We start from the raw sequence: 18,006 nt of genomic DNA on the forward strand, positions 1-18,006 counted from the left end.
TATAGCTAATGGGCTGATCCTCTCTTCCTGAGCAACATTCTAGTTTCCTGCTTCACTGGGCTATTGTGATAATATGAGGTTTTTGTGGTCCCACTCAAATGCTGCCTCCCCTGATTCCTGATGATTTCATTGCACTTCAGCCTTCTCTGGTGCACACATCATGTCCTAATTTGTGCTATGTTTATTTAAGTAATATTTTATTCCCCCCTTCCTTTCTTCTAGATTCTCCTATCACCCAAGTCAGGTGGGGATAGGGAAAGGGAATAGATCTGTGATTAATAGAAAAGCAATTCTTGGATAAGGGAACACCTTTTACTAATGCAGGTCAGCACTTTTTAAAATTTCAAAGTCTTGGTTTCCTAAAACACTAGAGTGATACTACTCAGATCAAGTTTCACTACCAGGATGGGTTAGAGGATGACATGAGCCCAGTTGTTCTGGGGCCATTTCTCTATCTACTCCCCCACAATTGCTTCCCTACTCAGTGAGGTAAAGGCTGAATAATTTTTTTTTTTTTTTTTTTTTGGCTGAGGCAACTGGGGTTAAGTGTCTTGCCCAGGGTCACACAGCCAGGAAATATTAAGTATCTGAGGCCAGATTTGAACTCAGGTCCTCGTGACTTCAGGGCTGGGGCTCTATCCATTACATCAACTAGCTGCCCCTTAAATTCCTTAAGAGCAGGGATCATGTCTAATCTAACTTTGTACCTTGCAAAGAGTATGGCACTGGGCTATCTGGCTATAAAGCACAAGAGTTAGAGCAGGAAAATGAGTTCAGATCTTGCTGTGGCCTGTTCAACAAAATAGGCGACTGGGTGGCTCAGTGGAGGAAGGCCTGAATTCAAATCTGACCCCAGAAACTTCATAGCTGTGTGACCTTGGACAAGTTAATTAACTTGTTTGCCTCTATTCCTCATCTGTAAAAAGAACTGGAGAAGGAAATGGCAAACCACTTCAGTATCTCTGTTGACCCAAATGGGGTCAGACGTGACTGAATAAATAAGGACTTTCTGGTACCTTTTCCCATTGAAATCAACAGTATTTCAGAAACAAGGTCTTATTGATCCTCCTAATATTCAGTTAGATAGGTGCTGAACCAGATGAACTTTAAGATTTTTTAATCCTATAAGATGTGTCTGTTGCAATGAATCCACTCTTCTTTTGTTGACCTTTTGATCAATCCACAGCTCTACAGCACTTCCTCCAGAGGGCAAGGCATTGGAACAATTTGGTCACCTTATAAAGGTTTCATGGGAGAAGATTGAGGTGAAGTTTTGGATTATCTGTGGAGTTCACTGACCCCCATTCGCTCTCTCCCTCCCGCCCTCCCTCCCTCTCTCTGACTATGTGCAGGATGAGCTAGTTACCAAGGAGACACCGCTACATGCTTCTGATAGGACCAGGCTGGAGGCCGAGTCCACACTATGGTGGTAAGAGATAGAAGGTGACCCTAGGGAGGGTAGGATTCTGTTTGTCATCCCAGCCAAGTGTCTGGGTTGGGCTCGGGCTTGTGAGAGTGTGGAATCTGCTTGGAAAGACTTAGCCTGTTTCCGAGAAGATTAAATGTTCTGTCTCCTGCTTCAGCATGGTTCTGGAAAGATGAACAAAGCCCCTGTTTGGAGCAGAGAAGTGGATTTTCTGCTTGGCTGCATCAGACTAGCCGTGTGGGTCTGTGTGATGTGTTAGACCTCGGAGGGGGCCCTGGCAGGCTGAGGAAAGCTCCTGGCCCCAGGAGTATGGCACCTTCCCAGCGAGGCTGCTGGTTCAGGAGGGGTGCAGGAAGGTCATAACTGGAAGCCCTCTACTTGTCTTCCTCCAGTATTCAGCAGAACACAAGCAGGGCATATTCCTCCAGGGAGGGAGGCTCCCTAGGATGGGAAGAGCCAGTTCTCCTGGGCAGCTATAAACAAAACTTACATAGGATGGCTTATATATTTATTGTTGGGTTCAGTTTTTGGCTAACTGTGCTCATCTATTTCTGCCCATATTGTTGGACTTGGAAGGTAAACTTCCAAGGGGAAAAGGCATGCTGAACATTTTTGAAGGAGTAGAATTCAGCTCTCTCACCCCCACCTGACAGGTGACTTTCACCTGACAGGTGATACTCACCTGGCAGGTGCTAACTCAGTCCTTTCAAGAGTAGTGAAGAGAATGTCAAACTCAGCTCTTCCTCTGATTTGGAGTGACCATCCTACATTTGATCCTATCGAAAAGGCAGCTTGATCTCAGGCTTATTGGTCTCTATTTGTGGACTGTAATGGGGCCAGGAATAATTCTACAGATGTAACTGGCTCCACTCACAATGGATACAGGAAGACCTTGTTATAAAGAAACTTGATGTTCAGACATTTGCTATTACTTCCATTCCTAATCCACATCAGAAACTGAAGGGATTACTTTAGACTGCCTAGATGCTTACTTTACTGAGATTTCTGGTCCTCTTGGCAGTCGGTGGGTTTCAGCAAACGAACTGCCCGCTTACTTTGGGGTTTTGTTGTCAGAGCCAGCCTCTAAGAAATGTTGGACGACATTGTAATTTGGTGCTGTGTGATGTCTAGCTCACCTGCTCTTGAATTTCTAAGTATGGCCACATGAATTGTTTAATTTTTGTGTTTCCCAGTCCCCTCATCTCCAATTAGCCCACTCCTTCCTAAAGAGGCAACAGCTTCCCAAAGCACTAGGAGGTGAAGGCCAATATCAAAGGAAGGCTTAGGAGACAGAAGCGATGAGCTTTCTTTGGTTCTTCCAGGTATGCCAGTCATTTCTGGGCCTCAGTTTCCCCTTTTGTAAAATGAGGGACTTGGTAGAGAAAATTTGATACTAAGCTCTCAGTTCCCTTCTCCAACACTCATGTCTAAGCAGAAGTACCTTAATAAAAACCTTTACAAAGCCTATTATACACTGTGTTGGTTTTTTTTCTTGCTTTAGACTTGTAATTCAAACAAACTGTTGCAAATATAAAAATAGCTGTACCTATTAGGGATTCACATTCTATTATTTATCTTGAGTATCATTATTATAATATCAGAAAATTGCAGCTCTCTTTTAAATAGGTGATTTTAAAAGGTTTACTGCATTTCTAAGGGTGATTTTATTATATCTTGGGGCACTGTATTCTCCTCTCCTTCTTCCTCTCAGAAGATTTCTGCAATTTAATGAGAGGTAATGGCAACTTTCACTATGAAGACTTATTATTAAAATATTCTATGCCCTAGAAAGCAGACTGGTCCAGAGCATCCCCAAATGTTGACTAGAAAAATCTGCTGTGAGGCTTCTTCTTTTTTTTTTTTTTTTAAAGTAGAGTTTCCAGAGTTGGATTCCTATTTGTTTATCTCTTCTGAGGAAAAACTCTATCAATTCATTGCCCAGACCAATTCCTTGTTCATAGGAGGTACTTAACAAATATTGAACTGAATTGAATTACAAGCTCATGAACTACTCATTTCATACCTTATGCTTTCCTTGGACTGAACCCCAGTCTCACAGTAGGAGCTCGTGTTAGCCTGGACCCAGACTGTTGTTTGTGCTTGGGGGGGCCTAGTTGGCACCCTGAAATTTGTTGACTTGCTTACTTGATCAAAAATGATTGATTATTAGAGTTTGAAGGGAGTTTTTTTTTTAAACCCAGAGTTGGGTTCCTACTTGCTGAGGAAAAACTATAAATTCATTGCCTAAACCAGGGGTCCTCAAACTTTTTAAATAGGGGAGCAGTTCACTCAGACTGTTGGAGGGCCAGACTATAGTAAAAACAAAAACTTTGTTTTGTGGGCCTTTAAATAAAGAAACTTCATAGCCCTGGAGGGAGATAAACGTCCTCAGCTGCTGCATCTGGCCCACGGCATAGTTTGAGGACCCCTGGCCTAAACCAATCCCTTGGTCATAGGGGGTACTTAGCAAATATTGAATTGAACTGAATTACAAGCTCATGAACTTCTCACTCCATCCCTCCCATATTCTCTCCATAATTGAGCCAGGTCTAGAACCCAAGGCTGGCGAATAACTACACAGGTGTCCCGTTCCTTCTTCTTCTCTATTCCTTCGCTTGACTTTATGGTAAAGAATGATACAGAAAACGGCATTCTGTGACCCTTCAGACGATGGAATTGGGGCACAAGGTGCGGCGTAACACAAAGGGGGTGACAGAATTCCAATGTTATCTGTTGTCCCAGAGGAATTTCACCAGCTCAGCGCTAATATCCAGCATATAGTTTATTGGCATAAATTCTCTGAGGGAGGGGCTGGAAGACTTAGCAGATTAAAATTGTAACATTTTCATCAGGAACCCTATCCTCCCCACTCTCACGGCCACTGCCCCCCCCTCCGCCAGCACCACCCCCACCAGAAGGTGCCCTCTGTTCCAGGGAGTTAGGGCGGGCAACGAAGAAACAGCACAGGCCAAACCAGCAGGCACATGGTACATCATAATGAGGCAAGCAACCACCTGGGAGCCATCTTTGCTAAGGCAAAATCATAACAAACAAGAAAGATTACAACACAGACTGGTACAGATGAGCTAGGGCTGTCGTGGCTGTTTGGGGAGGGAGGGAGAAATTCCCCTTTCTGTTTTCTCAGAAAACATGCAAAGAAAGGATTCACAAACAACTCTGTTTACAAAAATATTGGTCACTTCCCTTTCCCTTTTCAAAGATGGCTACCCTGCTGTCCATTCCGTGACTCTGAGGGAACACTGCAGTATCTAGTGGGGGTGGAGAGAGAAACAGGCAGAGGGAGAGAGATTCAGGTCCACAAAGGTTGTTAGTCTTTCTTTATTGACGGGAATTAAAGTGCATATAACTGAAGGCAAAGTCCAAGGCCTAGAAAAAGATAGGAGGCCTGAGAGGGAGACTCAGAGATTCTGATGGCGGCAGAGGGGTATCCACCCAGAAAGGCCACTTGAGCTGCAGAGGGAGTGGGAGAGAAAAATAAAAAAAAAACACAAGAAAGAGAGAAAAAGGGAGGGATGGAGGAGGAGGAGGAGGGGAGGAAGAAGAGAAATGCCGATTCAGACAGAGGTTAACAAGAACTAATTTATTTCCCAGGGAGGAAGAGGATCACTGAGTTAATGACAGGATCATTCGTCTGCAAGAGAATTGTGACTCTTCAGTTAGAAGCTTGGCCCAGTGCACAGTTCGTGGACAGAGATCCCCATGAGAACAAACAAAAGTGCGTGTGTATGTGTGGGGATGGGTGTGAAGTGGCTTCCCAGAGACAGATGCTGCACTGTTCTGTAGGGGAGCATTTTTGAGGGAACTCTCCCCACTTATCTTTTCAAACTAACAAGAAAGCTGGAGCAGAGCCTACTGGTGGGGGAGGACCCCTCCGGAATCCCCCCACCGATAGCTCTGACTTTATTTGATCCATCCCGCCCCGCCCTTGTGCTGCCTTTGGGACCCTGGATGTCCCCACTCACCCACACAAGCAGTGCCGTCCTCGTTGGGCTCGTAGCCCCGGCTGCACCTTTTGTTTGTTCGACATCGGTAGCTTCCATAGGTATTGACACAGACTGGCTTGTCTCGGGGACACACGAATGGGAACTGGATGCACTCATCAGTGTCTGAAAAATAAGCGAGGAGCCACTCACTCAGCGGTCCAGATATGGGCTAGATGAAGGAACCAGTGAATGGCGCTTTCTCCCTGCCAATCATCCCAATGGAAAAACTGCCCGGGAAGACTTGTACGAAGCATCCTGGCTGCCAGGACTCCACTGTAAGACTGTGGCCACCACTGGGGGCTGAATGTCATTTTACAACGGTTTTACACCAGTTCCTTGGCCCATTCCAGAGAGGCTTGACCACTCTTCCCATCACCCAGCTGTCCTGTGGGTTACCTTGTGAGGGGTTCCCTTGGGCTTCCATATAACACCTAACCTGGACTCCTGGCACCCAGGGCAATGCCTGACATGATAAATGCTTAATGCTCACTGAATTACATACCCTGAATTGTGCTGACCATACTCAGGATGCTCCTGGTTAGAGGCAGAAGACCTGGTGACCAATTGCAGCTCTGCCACTTACTACTGATATGAATTTTGGCCTTTCTGGGACACATTTTCTTTAATTATGAATGGAGAGAGCTAGACTGGATGGTCCCTTCCAGTTCTAAGCCTGTGAGAATCCACGTGACCAGCTGGGCTAAGGCCAGTCATTTCCTGATGCATGATGATGATAAACACTATCAAACTATTGGCCCAGACCATGACATCCATCCCTCGCTAATTCCTCTTTATATGATGCTCTTTCCTCCTTGCTCCAAAAGTTTTCCAAAGCGCTTTGCTTAGATCCTTCCATTGTATTTGACTTTTGCTGCCATTCAGCTTTGTCAGACACTTTATGACCCCATTGGGGTTTTCTTGGCAAATATTCTGGCCATTTCCTTTTTCAATTCATTTTACAGATAAGAAAACTGAGGCAGATAAAATTAAGTGATTTCTGTAGGGTCATACAACTAGTGAGTCTCTCTTATAGGGAGTTATTTAAATATATTTATTTAAAATGTACGGGCTGTCCTCTTCCCTCCACTGCTGAATTGTAAGCTCATTGAGAAAAAGGTCTGTTTCATAGATGTATTTGTACCCCACAGAAAGTCCCTCATGCACATTTACTTGGTTTGAATTGAATGCTAAGATGTGCTTCAGTTAGGGCATCCATTCACTTTTTTCTGCCATGGCATTTCCTCCCATTCCTGGTCCTTCCAACCTTTCCAAGCCTTCTGATTGGGGCCTTGGGGTCGCTCCCTTTTCCCAATCCTCTGACCCATTAACTCTCTGGCCCTGTGAGCAACTCACCCATGCACCTTCCATTGTCTTGCTGGGAGAATCCTTGGCCGCACTGCATGGTGGGAGGAAGTGGAGACACCAGTGAGCCTCGATGTCCCTGTCCCAGGCCCTCAATGGTCACAGCACCAAAGCAGCTGCCATCCAGACCCCAGATCAGGCGGAAGCTGAGCTCGGGTCCAGTGCCTGAAGGCAGCCTCTTCCCTCATTCCCAGGTCTTTGCTCCCTCGTACTTAGACCAAAAGGGATTTGGGAGTCCAACTGCTGATACCTCAAGCTCCTGCTCTTTCCCCTTCTCCATAGTGGAATCTATGAGCCAGAATTAGGACACCCAACTTTTAGGCCCTCCTCTTCCTCCTTTGGCCACCTCCGGCCCCCTGCTATGCTGGGGAGAATCGAAGGAGGGATGTCCGTGGCTACGAGAGGCCAAGAGGGTCACAGCTGCTGCCCTTGGACAAGGGTGGAGCCGTTGGCCGGCCTTACGTTTCTCTAAGAGGTTTTGCCTCAGTTCTGAAGGTCACAAGAGGTCCCTGCTAGGGAAGCTTGCTTATTCAAGGGCTGAGAAGGCTAGGAAACAAAAACTGAGCATCTCCGTCAGCAATGGGCCTGCCCTTTCCAGATTCCCTTCTACGGGGCTGGGAGTAACGCTTCCTCTAGGAAAGGCGGGACTCTAGGGGGGCCTAGGCCCTCTGCCCACCTCCAGTGTTGTTGGTTTGAGCGGCCCATCTTCCTCTCGGGGATAGGGGATCTCTAGCACAGAGTTAGTCTCGTTGCTGGCTACCCCTCGGCTCACAACCCTACCATCTGGCCATGTCACCTCCACGCTGCTGGGCTCGTCCTGTCCTGTGGAGAGAGAAAGGGCAGACATGGAGAGGAGACAAGCATAGGATTCACTTCCTCCCCCAAATCCTTCCATTAGAAAATTGTCTTGCAGAAGGAAGATCTTAAGGAATTAGCAACCAGGTCCTATTTTTTTTTTTTTTTAGGAACACAGAAAGATAATTCAATCACGCATTTATGAAACACCAACTGAACTCCAGGTGCTAAGAATACAAAAACAAAAATGAGAATCCTGCCCTCAAGGAGGTTATATTCTATCCAGGATCTTAGGCTTAGAGACTGAGAACTGGGAAGGCCCTCAGAGGGTGTCTAGTCCAAGGTCCAGAGAGAAGTAGAGATTTACCTCATAGTCACATGGGTAGTTAAGTACTCAAATTCAGGTTCTCTATTAGTCCAGTGTGGTCCACTAGGATCTTGTTGCCCCTCTGAGGCCTAGAGACCAGGAACTAAGGAATGCCATTGTTGCTCATACCATGTAAGCGAGTGTGGCAAGTGGTGCCTTGTTCCTAGGAGGGTCAGTCAAGCAGTGGCCATTAAGTGCCTATTATGTCTTAGGCACTGTCTTAGGTGCTGAAGATCCAAACTCAAATTTTTCTAGAAGGATGGGGTTTTAATTGGTATAACATTTTAGGACACTCTCAGGAACATTGGGAATAGATTGGGATAAAAAGTGAAGGCTAGGGATGCTCTGTAGTCAATATAAGTAGCCTGGGACATCTTCTGTGGCTAGTGAGAGACATTATTTTTCTATTATATTAATAACCAATTTTTAATTTAGAATGCAGGATTCTTCTCCTTGACTTCTTCAATGAGACCCAGATCTTTTGTTTTTTAAACTTTTTATTGACAGAACATATGCATGGGTAATTTTTACAACACACTTCTGTTCCTACTTTTCCCTTTCCTCCCTCTACCCTCTATTCTAGATGGCAGGCAGTCTTATACATGTTAAATATGAGACCCAGCTCTTGTCAGCCTCTGAAGGACATGGCTGATTGTGATGGATCCTAGCCCTTGGGAGCTCTTCCATCTTAGGTTAGATTCCATCCAATGAGGAGACCTTACTTCTGCTCAGAATAGAAACAGAATCCGGTTTTTACCCTGAGGGAAATGCATCCCTGTCCTTGTACCCCTCCATTAGAGTTTAAAGTGAGTTCACAAAGGAGAAAATCAACCAGAGAAAATCGTCTGGCTAGAGACGAACTCCGCTGTCCGATCACTGGAGGCAGCTGATGAAGACAGGTTCTCAGCTGGAGGAACTGAAGACTTTTAGTCCATTTCCTCATTAAATGTCAAACCAATCAGGGTTCATTTTCACTTGTCTGATGCATTCCCTTTTATAAAGATATTTAAGAATTCATTGTCTCCACTAGGGATCCTTGGTTGCCAAGAGAAACCACTGACCCTCACTTTACTGATTATTAGCTAGCCTAATTAATAAATTGATCATTAATTACCCAGAAATTCTGTCTTTTGGGTTTTTTCCTTCATCGCAGAAGAATGGGTTATTTTGTCCCTTGCTCAGAGAACCCAAACAACATTATATAGGCAACTATTTCCTTTTATATCAGCATCTGCATTAATGAAGAAGTCAAAGCTACCATAAGATCCTCCATGAAACCCTTCAGGTGAAAGGATCGTTTGAAGGGCAATATCACATTGCTTATATTGTATTGTACTGTGGCTCCTCACATTCAGACTCAGTATCTTTCCACTGCAACCGGAGGGGAAACCTTTGTTATCTGAGAAGCAACATCCAGAGTCAGGAAGAGTTGGGCTTAGAATCACGAGTTCTCAGGCTGAGTCTTGGCTGGGATACACACTGACTGTGTGAACTGAGACAAGATTTGGTGGAAGAAGCTCTGGATTTGAAGGTCAGAGAGAATTACATTCAGGAAGGCTTGGGATCCTGCTTCGGGTACTTAATAATTGGGTGATCATGGGCAGGTCTCTGACACTCAGTTTCCTCATTTGTCAAATGGGGATCATCCAAACAATCCACAAGCATTTATTAAGTACCATGGATTGAGAGCATTTTCAGGATTTCCTTATATAGTGAAAGGAATGGACAAAAGGAATCTGTTTCTTCCTTCTTCGTCTAGCCTCCTCCCAGGAAACAAGTACTGTCCTAGTCTGTATGTATGATAGGAGGGGGTCAGCATGGCCAGAGTCCAGGGTGGAGCCCTGGGTGGAGAAGCAGGGTCAGAGGGCACCTATCATCTATGACTTCCTCCTGAGATATTTGTTCTGATGGGCTCAAAGGGGCAGTATCATATAGTAGAAAGAGCATTAGGCACTTGGGATGAAAGGTGAGGGGAAAATGAAAAAAGACCTCCAGAAGCAGCAGCAGGGATTTGAGCTGAGTCTTGGAAGAAGCCAGGGGATGAAGACGGGAGGGAGTGTGCTCCATAAATGGGGGATAGCCAGTGAAAATCCATGGGGTCAAGGGGTAGAATCCAGGATCACTGGATTATGGACTATATAAAGGATGAAGAGGGAGGAAAATATAAAAAACTGGAACTGAAAGAAGAGTCCTTGTTCTGAAGAATTTTAAAAATAGAACAAAGCATTTTATATTTGATACTGGGAATGACTGAATTAGGAGAAGGGTGCTTCCTGCCAGGTGACTCGAGCCATATATTCCCTTTATCTCCCCTTGGTTTTCTCCTCCATATTAAATTTAAGCAGAATTTATTAAGCACCTAATATGTGTCAGGTTCTGGGTTAGGCACTGAGCACACACAAAAATTAAGTGCCTACTTTCCAAAAGCTTCCATTCTACTAAGGAATTATTGCAGTTATACAGTTATACAGATAACCAGAGACAAGGTACAAATAAGTAAACTGAAAATAATTTTGCTGAGGTTGGGGAGGGAGGGGAATTCAGGGACTGGTCTAGATGATCCATACTGCTAAATCCTCATGATTCCCATTGGATCCCAAATCCCAGAAATAGATGGGACCATGTCAGAGCCACTAGTGTGGGGAAGGATTTCTGGGGGACTACGAGGAAGGCTCTGCTGCCCAGATTCCTTGAATATAGTTCTCAGTACAAGGCCCAGGGTGGACTTCTCCTCCTGCCTGGTACTAGGTGACGATGACTCATCATGATATTAAGCAGAGAGGACAGGGGAGATCAGGAGCAGCCCTGAACAGTCTCAGGCAGTTACAAAGGACAAAGGCAATTGAAATAAACAGGACTGCTCTTTTCAGAAGAATTAGAAACAAAGCAGATGGTGGGAATATAGTTGGTGGAATATTTTTGCACTTTAATAAAGCCATTTTTATAGGAAGTGTGTGTGGGGGTCCATTGAATTTTCTTTCTTCAAATGAGCTCCAGCAGCTTAGATACTAACCCTGTCTTATTTATCAAAAAAGAATTGAGCTGAAAGCCTGGACAAAAGGAGCCTTCGATGTCGACATCTCTAGAGCAGGGAATGAATGCTTTCTTATGGATTGTTGGGGGGCAGGGAAATGATTTGAGTTTATTTTATTTTATGTGTTGGGTAGCAAACAGTCACCCGCCTCCACACAGCAAGGAACAGTCAGCAACTGAAACTTTGGAGTTGAAACAATCATATAGAATATAGACTATTCTCTAGTGTGTGTGTGTGTGTGTGTGTATGTGTGTGTGTGTGTGTAAGAGAGAAGGAAAGAGAAAGAGAGAGAGAGAATAGTCTCCATTGGGTGTGTATATGGAGAGAGAGAGAGAGAGAGAGAGAAAGAGAGAGAGAGAGAGAGAGAGAGAGAGAGAGAGAGAGAAAGAGAGAGGAGAGGGAGGGAGAGAGAGAGAGAGAAAGAGAGAGAGAGGGAGGGAGGGAGGGAGGGAGAGAGAGAGAGAGAGAGAGAGAGAGAGAGAGAGAGAGAGAGAGAGAGAGAGAGAGAGGGAGAGAAGAGAAAAAATCTTCACAGGCTGTAAGCAGAAAGCTAATAGATTTGTGATTGACTCCAGAAGCATCCTGACATATGATGGGCAGGGCATAGAAATGAGGGCAGAGGTGAAAAACCAAAGAGATCAAATAGGCTAAATATTGCAAATGAAAATATAGGAGAGACAAATCCCATATCCAGAAACTAAGGCAGGCAGAAGTCCTAGAAAAACCGGAGGGAACAGTGACATACAGCAGCAAAAGGAGATGGACATACTTGTCAGAGAGAGGCTGCTGTCCTTCAGAATCCTCCTCCCAAAAGAGATGCTCCCCTGCTTCTGAGCACTATGGGACCTGAGCATCACATGCAGTTAGAAGCTCAATTGTCGTGCCCTAAGGGACCCCTGCCTTGAAGGAGGAGACTGGGGGACCTTTGGAGAAGCACAAAACTCATTGAGTCAATAAGGCTGTAAACCAGGATGGGGAAGTAGACGTAATGTGGCTCAGAGGTCTCAAAGACATGAAGCCCATTAGGCAAGCCGTGGTACCTAGAGATGGCAGTGACAGGACTCAAGTTGCAGAAGGGCCACTGACCAATATAGAAATATACAGATACATATGGCAAACGTACACACATGGACAGCATAATACCCACATGACATGTACTCAACTCATTAGAAACAGACAAATGAATATCTAAATTACATATATATGGACAGGATAATATCTATATATAAAATGCATTAAATTCACAGCCAGCATACTTATCATACAATTTGTGCACATTTGTAACACATAAAATACACACATGCACAATACAAAACACAATACAGCTACATACATTTTTCTTCAGACACCCATTGTGCTTCAGAGAGACAATAAGTTTTGAAATGATTTCTGATGGATGGGGATAGCAGGGGAGGAAAGGCTACCAATCACTCAAGATTTCAAACATCAGACTCAGTCTAACAGTCAGATGGCTGGAGGGTGGTTCCCTGAAGCTGCCCTGGAAGGGCCTGGAGATTCATTTTCATTTCTAATTTTAGAAATTCCAAAATTTCTCCATAAAGTTTAGTCCTTCCTTCATTCTTCTCCTCCCATTCTTGCCATCCTTTCTTATTGCAACAATCATTCCTGATACTGGAATATATCAGGAAATCACAATTCTCTCTACTGCAGGCTGGGATTACCCCATTTTTGCCTTGGCTGGTTCTATATTTTCTGCTTACCCCCTTTTCAATATAGGCATTTTTATTCAGTCAAAATAGGAATTGGGGCACTAGGGGAAAATTCAGTTTAGCTACTCTGTGTGTGTGGCGGGGAGGGGTGATGGTTGGGAAGGGAAAAACAGATGTCTAAAATACTTGTATATGATTGAGGAAGTGATGTGATCCAGGAAGACTGGAACAAGTCATGGGAGTCGAGGAAGCTGAGGAACTGTGAGATGGGGGCATTCAAAGGAGGCAGGAGTTTGGGAGAGAAGACTGTGTAAAGTTTGGAGTTTACTGAGGAGGATGAGTGATCCGGAGATCTTTCAGATGCAAGCATCATATGTAAGCTCTGGATAGGACAGAATGAACTGTAAAGAACAAAGGATTGCTGAGTGATAGTGGCAGAGGGAGGCTCTGAAAATGGCCATGGGGAGTGAGGAATATATCTCCTCCTGATCCTATGTGCCAGAGGCGGGACAAGGAACGTCCAGCTGGTGTGAAAGAGCTATCCAGAGACGAGGTGTTTTCAGGAAAGAGTTAGGTTTCAGAAGTTCCAGGAGATGTCAAAGATTTGGGAGGAAGAGATCTAAGATCAATGATTGAGAAATGAAAGGGAACTGGAAATCATCCAGTTTCACCACTTTACAGGTGATGAATTAAATTGGGGTGTGGAGACTTAAGTCTGGGGTCCCCCGAGCGATAGCAGAGCAAAGAATCCAAATTCAGGTCCTTTGACTTTATGTTTTCAATATGTTTCATTAAATCTACTCTCTTTCCAATGATAGAGGAAGATTTTCAATGCAAAGGGAGAGCAGAAAAGGGTGGGGATGTGGGGAGGGCTAATATATCATAGATGATGGGAGCTGCTGACATGGCCGTGGAAGAGTCCCTTCAGCTACTGACCTCTACTGATGATCTTATAACATCCAGGTTGCTGTCTACCTTAGAACTATAGGCTGGGAGGAGTGGAGGGTGGGGAAGAAGGAGAAGCAGAGGAAAGGCTTCCCTCCAGTGGAAAGGTGCTAGGAAAAGAATATAGTGGCTATTGGACCTTAAGGGGCTGAAAGCCCAGGGTTAGATGGACCAATTGGGCTAGTTGATAGTGGGAGATGGGCAGGGCTGGAAAATGTACCACCTAGGGAAGGAAGATGAATCACATCTTGGTGATATTGGGATGTAATTACTATTGGGAATCTTCTCAACAAGTTCTGCCCCTGCAGCCCCTTTATTCAATTAGTGAATTCCTGTCCAGATCTTGCTATTCCCACTTCTAACCCAATTCTACTCCTGACTATCTGGGACTTCCCCCTCCCAGTTTTTCAGATCGATTTTCTATACTTTCTTACCTTATTAGACTCTTTGAGGGTAGGGATTGGTTTTGTATTCCAAATTTATCTGCCTCTTGTTTTCATCCCTTCATTGCTTTTCCTTCCTTCTTATTTCTCCTCCTGATCCTTTCTTCCATCCCTAAGTCACATCTTCAATCTCCATCTCAACATCTGGCAGCTCTGAACTCCAAATTCTCTGTGTTGGACACAGCCTTATAGATCCCGGCTTGGTAACTTTACCATTTCTCTTCTGCTTTTTGTCCTGTTCTCCTGGGCATCCGTCCCTTTTCTCTCCCTTCCCCATCTGCTTCCCTACCTTCAATGCTCTCCTGTCCTAGCAGAATGTCTCCATCAGTCAGGAAGCCTCAGCTGCCTCCCTGCTCTGTGAAGGGAACCAGTGCTCTGGGTATTTCTGCCACTGGGAAGGACACCTTCCACTAATCTGTGCTTGTGAGGACTGTTGTCTGCCAAGTTGGCTCAGGGGGCATCTGAGCTGCCAGGCTTGGAACTGACCTGGGGGATTCCCATTCCTAAGTAAAAAGAAGCCAACCTCAGAGGGGCTGTTCAGCCCAATACACTGAGACCTGACAAGTATGCCTGGTCTTAGGGCCCTTGTGTGTTGTGACAGGGAAGTGACACTGGGGGTGGGCAGTGGGGCTCTGGGGAGAAAGCATCAGTTCCTGGGCCAAGAACACTCCCTTTGATCCTTCCTAGCATCTCTTGAATTGTTGCCTCTCCCCGCTTCAATCCATCCTCAGGTGATTTCTCTAAAGCCCTGTGTCACCTGGGGCTCAGTGAGCACCCTCTGTTTGGGTCTTCCCAAGAAGGCTCCTTTCTGCCTTTCTAGCCTCCTATAGTCTTCCATTTACTCTATGATCCAGGTACAATGACCTCATTGTTGTTCCTTGCTGAATTTGTATTTGTCTGGAATACTCTGCCCCCCAAGCTTCTCTGAGAAGGCTTTCCTGGTCCCCCCATCAACTAGTGCTTTACCCTCCCAAACTATCTGTCTCTTCCTGGGATCTTAAATGGACTTACTTATCTAAATATTGTTTCTCCCATTTAAATGAAAGAGCTCCTTGAAGGAGCAGCCTCCATGTTTTTGTCTTTCTTAGAAAAATGCCTGATATATAAGGGTCCCTAGTCAGCAGAAGAGTGTGAGAATGGATGGTAGGACAGGTCTGGAGAGGGTAGTACAAAGCCAAGAGACTCTGAGGAAGGACAGAAGGAACACCTGCAAGAAAATCTACCAAGTGTGTCTGCCCAGCAGGAGGAGCTCACCTGGATATATAGCTGCATTAGGGCTTACAAGAGTCTTGTGAAGCCGGCAGAACTGTGATTAATATCCCCATTTAGCAGCTTGAGCAATTGAGGTTCAGAGAGGCAGATTTCAGGCTGATGTAGAGAAACATTTTCTAAGAATCCGAGCTTTCCAGAAGCTTAAGAGGCAACGAGTTCTCCCTCACCAGAGATTTTGAAATTGAAGTTGGGTGGATTCTTGTCAACGACAGAGATTTTTATACCTGGGACAGCCACAGCTATGGAAACTATAGTAGAAAATGCATCTTCAGGTGGGAGTGGGGGGATATAAACCAGTAGGAGTGTTGGAGTGCTAAGGGGAGAGATCAGAACAACTTCATATGGTAGTTTTTTTTTGCTAATTAGATGTGAAGCTCTATTGTTTCTATACTTCCAATGCATTGTAAACACTGTCAGCACATTTTAAATTTAGTGCCTTGGGACAAAGACCAGGCTACCTTATCTTAGTTACAGCTCTGATAGATGTTCACAGTGAGTGCTTAATAAATGCTTTTTAATTGATATGGTAGAGGTCATCAAGTATGAATTAGAATAAATTGCCTCTGGGGTTCCTTCTAACAGAGATCTTGCCCAAGGCTGCCAAGTGTATCTGGGACTAGAAGCCAAGATTCTCCTGGCTGAATCAAATGTACTTTGTACTCTTCCACCTTGCTTCCCATGACTTCTAAGCTCATCAAGTGGCCAAATCATCAGAAAAGCACCTCACTGTCAGCAGTATTTACTCTCCAATGTGAAACCCAGATTTCATTTAGAATTATGCAAAGTTGGTTTGGACTCACCAAGGCCAAAGTGTGCCACCGGTTCCATCTCACACAGGTAGCCTGAGCCCCCATCAATGATCCTCAGGTGAGCCCCACTTTTCTTGGTATAAAGCACCACCTTGGCCCCCCTGGCAAAGGCTCCAAACTGGGTCCGGGGCACCACACGAAGCCAGTTATTTTTGAATCCCTGAGCAGGGGAGAGAAGAAAGCTCAGTTATTCTCTGAGGAAGAAGAGTAGTAGCAACCAAAGTGTCTACGTAGCTGTAGGATCTTGATATGAGGATCGAATTGAGATGTAAGAAAAAAAGTAAGAATGAAACAGGGGAAAGAAGGAATGGGCAAAAGCAAAAACAGAATGAAGGAAAGATTTAGGGGAACAGAGATGGGGAAGATGAGGATGTACTGGAAGGGGAGGAAAGGACAAAAGCAGAAATTGTGGATGGTGAGAGGAGCGCTCCTGGGATCATGTCTTTTTTTTTTTTTTTAACAGACTGAATGTTAAAGTTAGTCCCCCCCAAGTTAATCCAGTGGGCATTATTAAAGCTTCCTCCCACACTAACTCAGGGGTCCCATGCGATATCATCTGACATGGGCTCTGTTGGTCTGGAGTCTCCGACGTACCTGGTTCCCTCTGAAGACAGACAGAGGTTGTGCCATGGATTCTCCGTGGGATAAGACCAAATCTAGCATTCCATCTCCATCAAAGTCTGTCACCACACCCCCTGTAACAACGCAGATTTAACTCTTTATTCTAGGTTAGGGAGGGCAGAGCACAAGAGAAAACTCGCCTCCTGAACCCAAGATTGTGCATAAGTAGCTGGGCAGAAAAGTGGGGACAGGTAATAGCCACTGCGAGTTCCTGCTGGTGATCCCTTTTTGGGCTGAGTCCCTCCAAAAAGACTGGCTTGAGTTCTTGCTCTTACACCTTCCTGATATGACTTTTAACACCAACTTCATCTAGGATTAACTCTGCCCTAAGCACTGGTAGGCCAGGGAGATGTAAGAAGCCCATGAAGACACAGCTCAGGCTTTAGTATCAAGCCAGCTTTGCTGTGGTCCTGCCTGATTTCGGACTTGATTTATCCTACATGGCTGTGGGGTGGGAAGCTGTTGGATGTGACACCCACCTATCCCATTCTGCATGGCTTGACCCTTAAGTGTAGAATGGGGACCGTGTGAACCATGCTCGCAGAACGTCTGATAAATGTCAACAGAACCATAATAATAAGAATAAAAAATAACAACTCATAGCCCAGTAAGAGACAGCCAGAGAGTCACCAATAGCCTTTGAGACAAAGAGATTTGTCCATGGTTCACAAGACACCAAAGACTATTGATTTCGGTAACTCCAACCCTTTGAATTTTGTCTTGCATATCTTTCTTTTGCTGAGTTGTAACTCAACTGGTCTTCTTGCCTCTAGACTTTTTTTCCCTCCAATTTATCCCTCCCATAATCAAGGTAATCTACCTAATGAACTTCTCTAATCCCCTCCTCATTTACTTGAAAATCGTCAATGGTTTCCCATTGCCTACTGAATTAAATATCAGCTCTTGATCCTAACATTCAGCCTGACATCAACCTCCAATTGCAGCCTTCCCTCACAAATGCTCCAGCCAAATTGAGTTATTTTGCGGGGCTCTAATTACTCATGCCTCCTTTACTCCCGTTGTTTACTTCTCAAAATCCTTTCTTTATTTCAAGGCTCAAGACAGGTGCTCAAATGTAGCCTTCCTGGTTCTGCTGGTGAAAGTGAGGTCTCTCTCCTTAAACATTTCATAGATTCTGCCAGACAATTCCTTTATGTTTATTGCCTTCCCTTGTCCCATGGCTCTTTTTGTCTTTCCTCTCTTTGATCATAATAAGCTTCTTGAGAGCGTATCTAGCTTTGTATCCTTATAGAGTATC

At 44.8% G+C, this 18,006-nt stretch overlaps 1 protein-coding gene across 3 annotated transcripts in view; it reads right to left on the reverse strand.

The window, feature by feature from the left end:
• Nucleotides 1–4,190: 4,190 nt before the first annotated feature.
• The window catches only part of CRTAC1 (cartilage acidic protein 1), a 181,731-nt gene continuing 167,915 nt past the window's right edge, over nucleotides 4,191–18,006 (reverse strand). Inside the window, exons 10-15 of one of the 3 annotated variants that reach the window (XM_051981823.1) lie at nucleotides 16,722–16,822; nucleotides 16,119–16,287; nucleotides 7,469–7,614; nucleotides 6,784–6,826; nucleotides 5,410–5,553; nucleotides 4,191–4,451 (exon numbers count right to left, since the gene is read on the reverse strand). In XM_051981823.1, the coding sequence (XP_051837783.1) occupies nucleotides 4,255–4,451; nucleotides 5,410–5,553; nucleotides 6,784–6,826; nucleotides 7,469–7,614; nucleotides 16,119–16,287; nucleotides 16,722–16,822 (800 nt within the window). In that variant the 3' untranslated portion in view covers nucleotides 4,191–4,254. Of the gene's footprint in view, nucleotides 4,457–4,751; nucleotides 4,898–5,409; nucleotides 5,554–6,783; nucleotides 6,827–7,468; nucleotides 7,615–16,118; nucleotides 16,288–16,721; nucleotides 16,823–18,006 lie in introns of those variants that run through there. The other 2 variants (XM_051981826.1, XM_051981825.1) reach the window with 2 other exon arrangements.

Source organism: Antechinus flavipes, chromosome 2 (assembly GCF_016432865.1).
Source record: "Antechinus flavipes isolate AdamAnt ecotype Samford, QLD, Australia chromosome 2, AdamAnt_v2, whole genome shotgun sequence".
Taxonomy (NCBI): domain Eukaryota; kingdom Metazoa; phylum Chordata; class Mammalia; order Dasyuromorphia; family Dasyuridae; genus Antechinus; species Antechinus flavipes.